General features: G+C 39.3%; 1 protein-coding gene across 1 annotated transcript in view; it reads right to left on the reverse strand.

Moving 5' to 3' along the window:
* Positions 1–349: 349 nt before the first annotated feature.
* HSPA4L (heat shock protein family A (Hsp70) member 4 like) overlaps positions 350–15,797 on the reverse strand; it is a 48,845-nt gene continuing 33,397 nt past the window's right edge. The window contains exons 18-19 of the mRNA XM_063310689.1: positions 6,950–7,111; positions 350–4,378 (exon numbers count right to left, since the gene is read on the reverse strand). Of these exons, the coding sequence (XP_063166759.1) occupies positions 4,193–4,378; positions 6,950–7,111 (348 nt within the window). The 3' untranslated portion in view covers positions 350–4,192. The remainder of the gene's footprint in view (positions 4,379–6,949; positions 7,112–15,797) is intronic.

Below are 15,797 nucleotides of genomic sequence, written 5' to 3' on the forward strand. Positions count from 1 at the left end.
AAACCTATACAATAAGCAAGATTTATAAATTCTTTATCACTCTGTTCTACTCTATCAATTTAGCTTGGGTATTAAGAGTCTGATAAAATAATTGATTCATTACAGATAAGACTTCTTAGTAATAGCTGTAATAGCTTCTTAGACTACAGCAGAAAGCCTAATTTTATGAATAATAGATAAAATAGTTTAAGTGTCTGCGTTTTTAGCCTAGGAAGAACTTAAATAGCTGTAACAGATCATCCTAGTCTCTAGGAATATTAGTCCCATCCCTAGTAATCCAATTAAGAATAAATCACAATTGCAGAGAGTTGAAACCAATAGCAATAAAGGAGCCTTAAGTAACCATTAGTTGTGGTTTAGGAAGTAAATTTAAATGTTTATTATAAATATATTACATACAATCTCTAGCAATCTGTATTGCTACTTAGAAATCAGACGACATATTTGTCAATTTGTTGCATGACACTATGAAGGATTCCATCTGTTTACATACATGGGAAACATTTTGCAACACTGCTATAGATTTATGCAAGTTGAAAACACTCCTCTGTCCCACTGGGGCAATATGTAAGTATACATTTGCTACATAATACAAAAATCTGTTGAACTGACCACCTTCACAATGGCAAGTGACTTAACTTCAGCTTCTTGCTAATACTGAAGTGTTTCCCAAACTGGGTGTTTTATCCCCCCTCCCCCAGCTGTGTGTGTTCAGTACAATCATGAGGAGCATGTAACATTTAGATCATACTTTAGAAAAACAGCACATCATTAAACAGAACCTTATACTGGCAGGATCTGTATATGCAATCACTTCCCACTGTTCACACTGACTTAAATATTAAAATATGCTCTTTCTAATTAGCCATTGTAATTTAGCAAGCTTCTACCCCCCAGAACAAGCCAATGGCAGCTGACACCACAGTGCATCCAAGCTGCTGTGTAAAACTTTTCCTTATCAATCCTGGAAACAGAAAAACCTTTGAGGAATGTATAATGTTAAGGTTGTGTACAAGACAGGAAAAGCAAGCATGTTTCTATGTCCTCTAGGAACCCTAGACAGCATTCATGGTTCTCTCCTTCCCTACACACCAACTTCATTTTATTCTCACAAAAATATTTTGAGTTTTGGTCCAAATTAGAGGGTAGTTTGAAAACTTCACTAACGTGGACTAAATTTTCCAAACAATTATTCTAGAGAGAAATTAGTATGTTTTATTACTGTAATTAGATAAACAAGACATTTCTCAAAGATAATCATTGATACTAGGTGAAGGGGGGATGGATAATTAGGGATGTCTGAGCTAAACAATGGGACCTGATTAAAATTAGCCAATGTGATTAAATTTATATATTAATCAATTTTCTATAGTGAGGGAACTGGTCATGGGGGAATAAAACCAGGTAGTATCAAGGCTTCTTTAAAAAAAAATATCACCCAATTACAGGTGAGTTTAGTCTCTCCTGGAATTCCTTTATAATAGTAGACAGTAGATAGTACCTATTAAGGCTTTGCAAGATAGTTCTGTTCTTGGGTGTGTGTGTGTATTCTGATTAGTTATACCTTAATCAGTAAGAAATCTCAATTGTTAACAGACTTCCTTGTTAAGTTTAACACAATGTAGGACAAGAATGCCAGTTTTTTAAAAGTGGGAGAGGGTAACAAACCATATGAAACTGCTAAGCACTTACACAAAATATTACTTTAGGATTTCCTCAGTCATAAGCATTTTTCATTAGCATCTATTACTGTTATGGTAACTATTTGCCCTACAATGGAAGTGTTACAGACTGCAACTTTTTCATCTCATTGCTATCTAACTTCACTTTGCATGTCCCTGTGTATATCTATCATTGTAAGGATAGCACTTCATGCAACTGATGAAGAGTCTATCCCATAAAAGCATGTGTCATTACAGGTTAGATATTCTTCAGTATGCCACAAAACCTTTTGTAATTTATCTTCCTTTATTTATTCTTTAACATATTACTTGAGCAACTTTCTTATATATTTTTGTAAGTACCATGCTCATAAGTAGTTTTATCAATATAGAATATACACTTTTTGTGTACTGTCATGCTTTGTATTAATATCCCAACATAGACATTTTTATACTGTACTTTTAACTTAATTCTCCAGTCTAATGTCCAGTTAGTATTTGTCTAGAAAGGTGACATACTTCTTTCCCTATAAAGGTCCCTGATCCATCAAAAAGTCAACTAAATCATAGCTAACAGTGGGAAGAATAAATCATTATGCAGACCTATCACATCCTAAACCAGAGGGTTTAGAATAAATCATAAAATTTAGACCCCTTATAATACCATACACTGAATTAATATATAGTAGCATATACATATTCAACATTTACCACAGGCTTAAATAAGTAGACTATTTACCTGAAAAGTCTTCTATAATTACTGCTTATACAAAACTGATTGCATAAACAGCAGAAATATAAGCCAAAATAGTGTAAAAATGTGCTTAATGTCTTATGTAATGGGTTCTCATAGTAAACTATCCTCTTTTTGTTACTTACGGTATGTTCCAAAGCAATTGGGTTATAATCCACTGGCCAGCATGATGGGCTGACTCAACAATAGTAGGCAAATCAGGAATATCAATTCCAAATAACTAACAGTTATACAAAACACTACTGTTAAAATGTTTTTATGATACTCTCCTCTTTAACAAATTGGGCCAGATGGGAAGGCACTGTCTATCATACCACACCAATATGTATAGGATATACTGAAAAATATGCTATAATCAGAAAAATAACATACAAAATAAATCTTCCTTAGGCCAAAATAATATGTCTGTGCTTTCTGAAGAAAAAAATCTTTTTTTTTTTGGCCTCAGCAGAAAACAGATCCCTTCTTTAGGATCCAGTCTGTTAAATCTAAATAACTTAGCTAATCAACCTATACGTTCAATAGTGGAGTAAAAAGAAATCTGAATTACTTACAATATTTTTGCAAAAGCATAGATGCGTTTCAGCCAAAAATTGGAGTGAGCAATGAAGGATTCTCAAGTCGCTACATAATTACTTCGACAAAAAAAATAATAATTGCTAATCAAAAAGTTTTAAGATTATTTTTTAGATTTATCTGTACTGATAATATTAAGCTTAAATGTTAATAGTTTGTTTTATCTATTTGTTAAAGATGGATCAAATGATATTCTGCAAATGCTTGGGACATTTGCTAAAAAACTATTACTACTGTGAACTTTTTCCAAGCACAAACTCTGAAACAAGAGTACTATTTTGCCAAGTAAAACAGGAGAAATATTTCAAATAAGGAATGCTGTATAAGTAATATTAATTTATGACAATGTTCTGGGTGTATTTTCTACTTTTAATTCCAAGGAGGGCATTTTTAAAAAACAGGCAAAGGCAGCATTCTGAATGAACCCAAGCCAGTTAGACCAGAGGTAATTAAGAGAAATGAAAGCATGTCTCTCTGGTTACAATCTTCCAATTCCATATTATTACAATTTTAAGAGTGTCTCAGCATCAACACAAAATATGATACAGGACTGTGTGAACACGGGGACCACGAGTTTTATTTTGAATCATGTTACTAATTTGATGACAAAAAATGGTGCTGGTGTGAGCTCCTTTCAAGCTTTAGATGTTGGTCAACAAAGTTCTTACAGGTTTTCATGGTACATCAAGATGAACTAGTTTGCCAACTAACCTCTATTTTAATATTTAAATTAGAACAGTACAACAATTAGAAAAAGGTCAGTGCTTCTGGTGGCAATATTCAAGCCACATCAAACTGAGTATCTTCTAAAATAAAGATGCAAAAATCTATACTTCAGCATCAAAAGTGCAATACAGTGGCCTTTCCTGAATAAAGGAGCAGCGGCTTACCCACAATAAAAGCTTTAAATAAGGTAGATTGTTGTCATTTATATATCAATTCTGCCTCTTTGATATAAAATATATCGTAAAAGCTTCAACTGATTACAATCTACATTCAACTAAAGCTTCACAATAAGCTGCATCAATGGAATGAACAATGGGAATGCACTCAATAGAAAAACACTTTCAAACTTACTGAAAAGAACAAAGGACAGAAAGTTTTCTAAATAACTGAACATACGTAGTGTGAATTAGACAAAAGAAAAATGGACCCTCTGATTACTTGCACTGTTTTTAATGAACTCAAAGAAATGTAAAACTTAGTCCACATCCATTTCTTCAGATGATTTAGGCTGCTGGTAACTGTCTTCTAATTTAGTATCAGTGCCGCTTTGTCCATTCATTGGCCTGTTGTGTTCACTATTAGATTTTTCTTGATCTTCAGACAGTGGTTCTGCCTTGGGCTTAGGTTTATAAATAATTGGATTACATAAACTGTCCAGTTCCTATCAGGAAAAAATGATTATTGTAACTACCATGGAAACAACACAATGGCCTATGAAATTGGTTACAGTGTAAAATATAGGAGATAAGTCTAGTAGTAAATTGTTAAGTCTGCCCATAATTATAATCCTATTAAACAATACAGTAGTATACAAGACAACTTGAGCAGCCTGAAATAAGAAAACTTCTTTACATTTTCTTAAATTATAACCTGCTCCAAATATTCATTTGTTTACAGTGCACTCGGAAAGTATTCAGACCCCCTTCATTTTTTTCAATTTTGTTATGTTGCAGCCTGATACTACAATCGTTCAAATTCACTTTTTTTCTCATTAATCTACACTCAGTACCCCATAATGACAAAGTGAAAACAGAATTTTAAAAATGTCTGTAAACTTATTAAAAAGGAAAAACTGAAATATCACATGTACGTAAGTATTCAGACCCTTTGCAACAACACTTGAAATTTAGCTCAGGTGCCTCCCATTTCTCTTGATCATTGCTAAGCTGTTTCTACACCTTGACTGGAGTCCACCGGTGGTAAATTAAATTGATTGGACATGATTTGGAAAGGCACACACCTCTCTATAGAAGGCCTCACAGCTGACAATGCATACTGTATCAGAGCAAAAGCCATGAGGTCAGAGGAACTGCCTGCAGAGCTCAGAGACTGGATTATTGCAAGACACAGATCTCGGGAAGGCTACAAAAAAAATTCTGCTGCACTGAAGGTTCCCAAGAGCACAGCGGCCTCCATAATTCTCAACTGGAAGACATTTGGCACAACCAGGACTCTTCCAAGAGCTGGTCGCCCAGCCAAACTGAGCAATCGGGGGAGAAGAGTCTTAGTAAGAGAGGTGATCAAGCAGCCGATGGTCACTCTGACTGAGCTTCAGAGATCCTGTGTGGAGATGGGACAAAGTTCCAGGAGGACAACCATCACTGCAGCCCTCCACCGATCTGGGCTTCATGGCAGAGTGGCTAGTCGGAAGCCTCTCCTCCGTGCAAAACACATGGAAGCCCGCTTGGAGCATGCAAAAAAGCACCTGAAGGACTCTCAGACTGTGAGGAAAAAGATTCCCTGGTCTGATGAAATCAAGACTGAATTGTTTGGCCTCAATTCTAAACGTTATGTCTGGAGGACACCAGGCACCACTCATCAACTGTCCAATACCATCCCAACAATGAAGCATGGTGGTGGCAGCATCATGCTGTGGGGGTGTTTTTCAGCAGCAGGGACTGGGAGACTAGTCAGGGTTGAGGGAAAGCTGAATGGAGCAAAGTATAGAGATATCCTCAATGAAAACCTGTTCCACAGCGCTCAGGACCTCAGACTGGGCCAAAGGTTCACCTTCCAACATGACAATGATCCTAAGCACACAGCCAAGACAACACAGGAATGGCTTAGGGACAACTCTGTGAATGTCCTAGAGTGAACCAGCCAGAGCCCTGACTTGAACCCTATTGAACATCTCTGGAGAGACCTGAAAGTGGCTGTCCAACGACAGTCCCCATCCAACCTGATTGAGCTTGAGAGGATTTGCAAAGAAGAGTGGCAGAAAATCCCCCAATCCAGGTGTGCAAAGCTTGTCATGTCATACCGAAGAAGACTCGAGGCTGTAATTGCTGCTAAGGGTGCTTCAACAAAGTACTGCGTAAAGGGTCTGAATACTTACGTACATGTGATATTTCAGTTTTTCCTTTTTAATAAATTTACAGACATTTCTAAAATTCTGTTTTCACTTTGTCATTATGAGGTACTGAGGTAATGAGAAAAAAAAATGAATTTGAACGCCTGTAGTATCAGGCTGCAACATAACAAAATTGAAAAAAAGTGAAGGGGGTCTGAATACTTTCCGAGTGCGCTGTATATATTACCCTACTTACAAAAATCCAAGTTTTTCATGACATGCATCAAATGCTTCCTCTGGTATTTAAAGACATCTTGAATAAGGATCGGTTTACTGCTCTACAGAACATAGAGGTTTCAAAATAACCTTACCGCTTTTTTCTCCCAGCAGCAAAAGCACAGATATTAGGATTTTACCTCTAATAAATTAATAGTAGAAACTTCTTCCGTTTATGGAATAACAGCTCATGGTTCAAGCCATATTCTCCTTCTGACTTAAATGTGTTTGCATACTATCATCTGAATATAATGTCTGGAATAGGGGTTAATGTGCTGGCCTATAAACCAGGAGACTCTGAGTTCTAGGCCTCCCTTAGGCATGAAAGCCAGCTGGGTGACTTTGGGCCAGTGTCTCTCAGCACAATCCACCTCACAGGGTTGTTGTGGAGAAAATAGGAGACAGGAGAATTAGGTATGTTCACCACCTATATAAAAAAGGTGGGATATCATCATCATCATGAATCATGTTCACACATAAACATGCATGGCAGATAGAGCTATGACATACCTATTTCCATGGAAACTAGTATCTATTTGCTGAAATTCTCTTAACTTTTACAGAAATATATTTTGTTTCCTGATATCATTTGCAATACTAAGCTACTCCTAGGCCAATTTATGTTTATTTTTCTATTAACATAATTCAACCCCAAAGTTAACTTACCTTAGATTTTGCTATTATTTCTGCCACTTTAATAATAGGATCCTGCGTTAAGCTCAATCTGTGCTGTGCATGCATCTTCGAGCTCAACCAGCGCATAGCTTCACTGGCATATTTTTCAACCTTTTCCATATCAACAGGATCAATGTGATCGTATTTTTCATCCTACAGAGAAAATATTTAAATTCAGCATTCAGCAAGTAACACACAGGCTTATCCCATATTGGATTATAGAATAGTTGATTTCATAATGATTTGTGATTAAATCATAATGATTTAAACAAAAGCATTTTGATAAAGCCAAATTATCATCTATTTAAAGGAATTTGGAATTTTGAAAAAACAGCTTTATTGTTTGGCTACAGAAATTCCTGTTCAAGTGGTATGGAGCTTGAGTGCTTGCATCACAAGTGCATCAAAGAGCATCTGGACTTACCAGGAGTGCCATTCTGGCCCCTAGAAGATGAATCTGACAGTAGAGGGTTAACTCCACCTCCTCCAGTCAAAAGGCAAGGATAAGACTTCTGCATCTTTTAGAGGTAGCCCCTTCCAACTCAGTCAGTTAGTGACTTCAGTTGGAAGAACCAGCTTAATATGTATATACATCAACCAGTAACATTGAACCACAATTTAAAAAAACATACAAATGTCACACATTCATATCCCATTCGTATTAAGTGAATTCTTCACCCTCTAGAAATCTCTTGGGGTACAATCTATCAGGTCAACCTGGCACCTCACATTCTTGATCACCAAAGATGGAGTTGACAGGAAAGGAATATATTAAAGGTAATGTCCTGGGTGGGTCAATGTAATACCTCTGTGCCTTCATCTCTGCTTTAAAAGCAGTATTTATCAATTCTGTAATGCACAATGAAGACACCTCAAACCAAGTTGCTGCTTGGAAGAGTTCATCTAAAACTTAGGCCAATGCTGTGTAAGTTGATATTCCTCTTACAAAGTAGGCCATGATACAGTAGGTTCCTGTACACTGCTGGCAGAATATGCCAAAACAATGCATTCTCTGACCCATCTATTAACAGAGGATCTAGAAACTTGCTTCCTAGCATTTCCAAACTTATGTAAGACAAAAATGCTCTCCATCCTTCAGTATTTAAGAATGTGTTTCAGATCTATCTATGAATGAATGAATGAATCTATGAATGAGGTGGCTGACACTGGGAAATCCTACCAGTGGCTAGAAAGGACTGGACTAAAAGACAGCATAGAGGCACTGATCATAGCAGCACAAGAACAGGCACTAAGCACCAGATCCATAGAAGCAGGAGTCTACTGGACTAGACAGGGCCCAAGGTGCAGATTGAACAGAGGCCTCAGAGACAGTCCAACACATAGTGGCAAGGTGTAAGATGCAGGCAGGAACAGCATACACTGAACAGCACAACCAAATAGCTGGCATTGTATACAGGAACATCTGCACAGTGTATGGGCTAGACCCTCCCAAGTCCAGATGGGAGATTCCACTGAAGGTCATGAAGAATAACAGGGCTAAAACTTCCGTATCCAGATAGACAGGCAGGTACTGGCCATGGTAGAAGACAAGGACCAGAAGACAGTGGTGGTGATAGACACAGCAATGCCAAGTGACAGCAACATCAGGAAGGAGTATGAGAAGCTGGAGAAGTCCCAGGGCCTGAAGGAGGAACTAGAGAGAACATGGAAAATGAAGGCCAAAGTGGTCCCAGTGGTGGTAGGAGCACTCGGGGCTGTGACTCCTAAGCTGGGACAGTGGCTCCAACAGATCCCAGGAGCAACATCAGAGCTCTCTGTCCAAAAGAATGCAGTTCTAGAAACAGGTAAGATACTGCGCAGAACCCTCAAACTCCCAGGCCTCTGGTAGAGAACCTGAGATTGAGGAAGACACATACCACCATAGGGGTGAGAAGGGAATTTTTATTAAGAGATTTTACGTAAGATTAAAAAACTACAGAAACATAAAAGGAGAAGTAGAAAAAAGGAGATAAAAGAAAAAGATAACAAAAGAGAAAACAAAAGATATCTAAGGAAGCGACTTCCGATCTTCTTTGCAGCAGATAGAAACATAGTGATTACCATCTCCACCCTCCCAAATTACATCACCAATTTATTTTTATTAATTTTCAGCAAAAAATTCATAAAGGTTTCCAGTCTTTTAAAGTAATTGTTGTTCCCTTCTTAAACAAATCAATTTAGTCATTTCAGCAAGCTCTGCCATCTTTACGATCCATTCCTCCATCATTTCTGTATTCTTCCAACTTTGTGCATATAACAGCCTTGCTGCAGTTACCATATATAAAACCAATCCTGTGAGCCTTTTCTAATTGACTGCCGTAAGTCCTAGTAAGAAAAATTCCAGTTTCATCTGAATATTAATTTTTAAAACTCTCTGCATATGTATTTGTGTCCAGTATCTTTTTCCTTTTTCACAAGTCCACCATGCATGATAAAATGTCCCTTCACATTTTCCAGATTTCCAACAGTAATTTGTGAGGGTTCTTTGCTTTCCAAGGACTGCACACACCACAGCGTAGGAAATCTGTAGAAAATGCTTTACTGCAGCACACACCTTCCCCAACGACAGACTACTGCTCTCTACCTATGTAGTACTTAAAAGGTAACGTTGCTATGTAAATATGTCTTTGATACTCAGTCCTTCAATACTGAGTTCAAGCAAAAGTCTGTAAGTCTGTAAAGTGGCAGACAACCTTCTCCTCCTTCCAAATATTCTTACTCTAGTTGGGATGAGGTGCTGCTTCAGTGTGGTGGTTCTTCTTCTATTGAGCTCTTGGCAAAGCTCCAGGCAGGACTCCCACCAGGATACGCTGCTCATCATAACTTGTCGTCCTGGTAGTTGAATGCTAGTCCTCTTGTGTCGCTTCTGCTTCCCTGTCCTGTCTGTATGCCATTTGCTTATTACCTTTCCTCCTACACATATGCCCCCCACTCAGCATTTGCTTTTGTAAGCTAGGAGCCTGGGTTGGGTGAGGCTGCCTATGGACATCGACACGTTCTTGAAAACACCAGGGTGTGGCTCAATTATCACAGGCAACTGGAATGCTGGCTTGGATGCTTGTGAGTTAAGTTGTGTGTTAATTAATGAATATATGAGGAAAACGTGGTAAGAAGCATTTCTGCCAGGCTGCAGCTACTTTTCCCAACTTCACTCCCTCACATAATTAGAAGTATCTTTCTAATTCTCTGGTGTCATATACCAACAGTACATTGTTTTATAAAAAATCTCTATTAATTGAAAGACAATGTGAATTTCAAATCTTTTTACCACATTCTCTCTTATGAATCCATTTGAATATTATAGCCAAACTTCTTAGCCCACTTTATCATACATTCTTCCGTTTCAAATCTTGACAAAAGTTTGTACATGTTTGCAATCACATGTTTATAATTTGTATATAATTCATTTTGAAATTCCGCTTTATGATATTCTATTCCTGGAGCTTTTTTATCTACAGTATATTGAATCTTTCTCTTAGTTATGCATATGAAAACTAAATCCCTTTGCAGTTAATTGTTCTCTTGATTTCATCTTAAGTTCTCTGTTTTCCCGTACTAACAAATCTCAATTTCCTTGGAGAACTGAAACAAAACACTTTCGCACGAAGGTACGTGCTATTTAATTAATTAATTCCTGGGAACCTAAAGTAAACGAAGTTCAAAAAGATTCCCCTGGACTCTTTATCCAGTTAAAATTTTTGTAATCCAAATTCTTACTGTACTTTTTGCTGCAAGTTGATTTTTATAATTTACCTGTTCTGTTGAATAAGTTACGGGTCGTAGGATCACTCACTAATGATCCAATTAAACTGCCTCTGCAAAGATCACTTTAACATTTAATTAATTGTAGTCCAATGTGATTAAGAAAGTGGGGTTTGGATGGACCCAGTGTCTTTTAAAAGGCTCTGCTGATGCTGCAAGCCTGATCTCCCTTTGCTCTTATTCACAAGGTATCTACAGAATCATTCCAGATCCTGCAGGCTTCCTCGTGAGGATCAGCTGTCCAGAGTGCACATGGATGATCTCTTCAGTTTCTCCTTCTCCACAGCAGCTCTGCAAAACCGGGCATGCCGCCTGGTTGCAATTCCAGTCTCTGCATCATCTCTGAGCTTTTGGAGATCCTTCAATCTGCCATTTCCCCACCCAGAAGTCCCTGTTTCAGATAAATCTAAACATCTGGGTACATTTAACTTATTGTATTCCAAAGTCTATCCCTAGGATCTTCAGCAAAGGATCGTTACCTTGTCGTGGTGCTGGAGCTTGAGCACCTCAATGATGCCATGAGCTAAACCGTGAAGGGCCACCCAAGACGGGAAGGTCATGACAGAGGTCAGACTAAATGCGATCCCTGGGGAAGGTAATGGCAACCCACCTCAGTATTCTTGCCGTGAAAACTAAATGGATCAGTACAACCAGAGATATGTCGGTATACCATCGGAAGATGAGACCCCCAGGTCGGAAGATGGTCAAAATGCTACTGGGGAGGAACAGAGGATGAGCTCAACTAGCCCCAGACGTGATGACGCAGCTAGCTCAAAGCCGAAAGGACGGCTAGCGGCCGACGGTGCTGGTGGTGAACGGCGAATCCGATGTTCTAAGGATCAACACACCATCGGAACCTGGAATGTAAGATCTATGAGCCAGGGCAAATTGGATGTGGTTATTGGTGAGATGACAAGATTAAAGATAGACATTCTGGGCGTCAGTGAACTGAAATGGATTGGAATGGGCCACTTCACATCAAATGACCACCAGATCTACTACTGCGGACAAGAGGACCACAGAAGAAATGGAGTAGCCTTCATAATTAATAGTAAAGTGGCTAAAGCAGTGCTTGGATACAACCCAAAAAACGACAGAATGATCTCAATTCGAATTCAGGGCAAGCCATCTAACATCACAGTGATCCAAATATACGCCCCAACCACAAATGCTGAAGAAGCTGAAGTAGAGCAGTTCTATGAGGATCTGCAGCACCTACTGGACAACACGCCTAAAAGAGATGTTATTTTCATCACAGGAGACTGGAATGCTAAGGTGGGCAGTCAAATGACACCTCGAATTACAGGTAAGTATGGCCTGGGAGAACAAAACGAAGCAGGACACAGGCTGATAGAATTTTGCCAAGACAATTCACTCTGCATAACACTCTCTTCCAACAACCTAAGAGACAGCTTTATACATGGACTTCACCAGATGGACAACACCGAAATCAGATTGATTACATCCTTTGCAGCCAAAGGTGGCGGACATCTGTACAGTCAGTAAAAACAAGGCCTGGAGCTGACTGTAGTTCAGATCACGAACTTCTTCTTGCACAATTTAGGATCAGACTAAAGAGATTAGGGAAGACCCACAGATCAGCTAGATATGAGCTCACTAATATTCCTAAGGAATATGCAGTGGAGGTGAAGAATAGATTTAAGGGACTGGACTTAGTAGATAGGGTCCCGGAAGAACTCTGGACAGAAGTTGGCAGCATTGTTCAGGAGGCGGCAACAAAATACATCCCAAAGAAAGAGAAAACCAAGAAGGCAAAATGGCTGTCTGCTGAGACACTAGAAGTAGCCCAAGAAAGAAGGAAAGCAAAAGGCAACAGTGATAGGGGGAGATATGCCCAATTAAATGCAAAATTCCAGAGGTTAGCCAGAAGAGATAAGGAATTATTTTTAAACAAGCAATGCGCGGAAGTGGAAGAAGACAATAGAATAGGAAGGACAAGAGACCTCTTCCAGAAAATTAGAAACATTGGAGGTAAATTCCAGGCAAAAATGGGTATGATCAAAAACAAAGATGGCAAGGACCTAACAGAAGAAGAAGAGATCAAGAAAAGGTGGCAAGAATATACAGAAAACCTGTATAGGAAGGATAACAATATCGGGGATAGCTTTGACAGTGTGGTCGGTGAGCTAGAGCCAGACATCCTGAAGAGTGAGGTTGAGTGGGCCTTAAGAAGCATTGCTAATAACAAGGCAACAGGAGACGACGGCATCCCAGCTGAACTGTTCAAAATCTTGCAAGATGATGCTGTCAAGGTAATGCATGCTATATGCCAGCAAATTTGGAAAACACAAGAATGGCCATCAGACTGGAAAAAATCAACTTATATCCCCATACCAAAAAAGGGAAACACTAAAGAATGTTCAAACTATCGAACAGTGGCACTCATTTCACATGCCAGTAAGGTAATGCTCAAGATCCTGCAAGGTAGAATTCAGCAGTTCATGGAGCGAGAATTGCCAGATGTACAAGCTGGGTTTAGAAAAGGCAGAGGAACTAGAGACCAAATTGCCAATATCCGCTGGATAATGGAAAAAGCCAGGGAGTTTCAGAAAAACATCTATTTCTGTTTTATTGACTATTCTAAAGCCTTTGACTGTGTGGACCATAACAAATTATGGCAAGTTCTTAGTGGAATGGGGATACCAAGTCATCTTGTATGCCTCCTGAAGAATCTGTATAACGACCAAGTAGCAACAGTAAGAACAGACCACGGAACAACAGACTGGTTTAAGATTGGGAAAGGAGTACAGCAGGGCTGTATACTCTCACCCTACCTATTCAACTTGTATGCAGAACACATCATGCGACAAGCTGGCCTTGAGGAATCCAAGGCTGGAGTTAAAATCTCTGGAAGAAACATTAACAATCTCAGATATGCAGATGATACCACTTTGATGGCTGAAAGTGAAGAGGAACTGAGGAGCCTTATGATGAAGGTGAAAGAAGAAAGTGCAAAAGCTGGTTTGCAGCTAAACCTCAAAAAAACCAAGATTATGGCAACCAGCTTGATTGATAACTGGCAAATAGAGGGAGAAAATGTAGAAGCAGTGAAAGACTTTGTATTCCTAGGTGCAAAGATTACTGCAGATGCTGACTGCAGTCAGGAAATCAGAAGACGCTTAATCCTGGGGAGAAGAGCAATGACAAATCTCGATAAAATAGTTAAGAGCAGAGACATCACACTGACAACAAAGGCCCGCATAGTTAAAGCAATGGTGTTCCCTGTAGTAACATATGGCTGCGAGAGCTGGACCATAAGGAAGGCTGAGCGAAGGAAGATCGATGCTTTTGAACTGTGGTGTTGGAGGAAAATTCTGAGAGTGCCTTGGACTGCAAGAAGATCCAACCAGTCCATCCTCCAGGAAATAAAGTCAGACTGCTCACTTGAGGGAATGATATTAAAGGCAAAACTGAAATACTTTGGCCACATAATGAGAAGACAGGACACCCTGGAGAAGATACTGATGCTAGGGAGAGTGGAAGGCAAAAGGAAGAGGGGCCGACCAAGGGCAAGATGGATGGATGATATTCTAGAGGTGACGGACTCGTCCCTGGGGGAGCTGGGGGTGTTGACGACCGACAGGAAGCTCTGGCGTGGGCTGGTCCATGAAGTCACGAAGAGTCGGAAGCGACTAAACGAATAAACAACAACAATCCCTAGGATGGTTGGGATTTGTGCAAAAATTAGGTACTACTATATTCTGATTTCTGTGAAACCTTGAAATAACCTTAGAGGACTTTTACTTCTGAGTAAAAGGACTGATACTTCTCTGAGTGATATCTCCTGATGAAGAACGCCCCAGTCCCCCTATTATTCTGGCCAAAGTGACTGCCACCAGAAAAGCAATCTTTAAAGTCAATTCTTTTAATACAAGACTCCCTAATGTCTCAAAGGGACCTACTGTTAAGGTTCGAACGTTAAAGGTAAATCCCAGCAAGGAAAATGATGAGTAACAGGGAAGGGGAATTAATCCAGCTAAGAAAACATTTAACATAAGGATCCACCAAGACCAGGTGTGTCTCTCTATCCCAAAATACAGCTCCAACAGCAATTGCCTATCTCCACAGCATGCAACCCTTCAAGTCCAGTGTCCAAGTCCACTTGAAGCTAGAAACTAGGGAACTCCTGCTTCAATTGGAAACAATTTCTTCCTCCTGCACCAGTGAAGAAAAACTCTTAAATCAACTGGTATATGTGAATTGTTCTTGGCTGCCTAGCCATTATGATGATCTTTACTTCTGCTTTGGAAGGACTGGCCTTTAAGAGCTACTTCTATTCAAGTCCCCAGCACAGAGATCAAGGCATCATGGGTCTGGAGATAATTTTTTTCTCTCAAGGTCTGATGCCTCTTATATTGCTAGAAAAATTCTAGCCCTCCTAGAAACAGTAAACCGGAGGGGGAAAAAAAAAATCAAACTGATGTGCTGGGACAAGAACAGGCTATGGCAACTCTTACACAAAAGATCCTTGGTACAGCAAAATATCAGCTGGTATACAACTCAATAAATTCTGTTTCAAGTCAGCTCTGTGTCTTGATCAGTTCACAGTTAATAAATTCTGTTAATGATAAGGGCCCTGAATTGAAACTCGTCAATAAACCTGAGAAACCTGTGGTGCTCTGGTCTGATAGGGATGTCAAGATATGCACTCGATAGGTCTACTGAAGCCAGGAAATCATTTGGGAGAATGTACTCTGCTGAAGATACCAGAGTCTCAATTTTGAACATCTGGTGTCCCATGGATCTACTCAATGGCTTTAAGTTCAAACAAACCTTCTTTGGGACTGTGAACAAGAACATGCCAGTAAATCTCTTGTATTGGGGCACCTCCTTTATCATTTGGGTGCTCAGATGATGGATGGTCTCAAACTTCCTTTGATGTATCTCTGACTTCCTGGATATTGACAAAGGTAGAAAGTTGCCTGGTGGAATACTTCTGAACTCCAAAGCATGTTCCCAATTGACTGAGCACCCACTTGTCTTCACAAGACCATTCCCAGGTGATCCCACATTACTGTAGGAATCCACCCATTTGGTGATCTCTGGCATCATTCTG

This window comes from Candoia aspera, chromosome 8, assembly GCF_035149785.1.
Source record: "Candoia aspera isolate rCanAsp1 chromosome 8, rCanAsp1.hap2, whole genome shotgun sequence".
NCBI lineage: Eukaryota > Metazoa > Chordata > Lepidosauria > Squamata > Boidae > Candoia > Candoia aspera.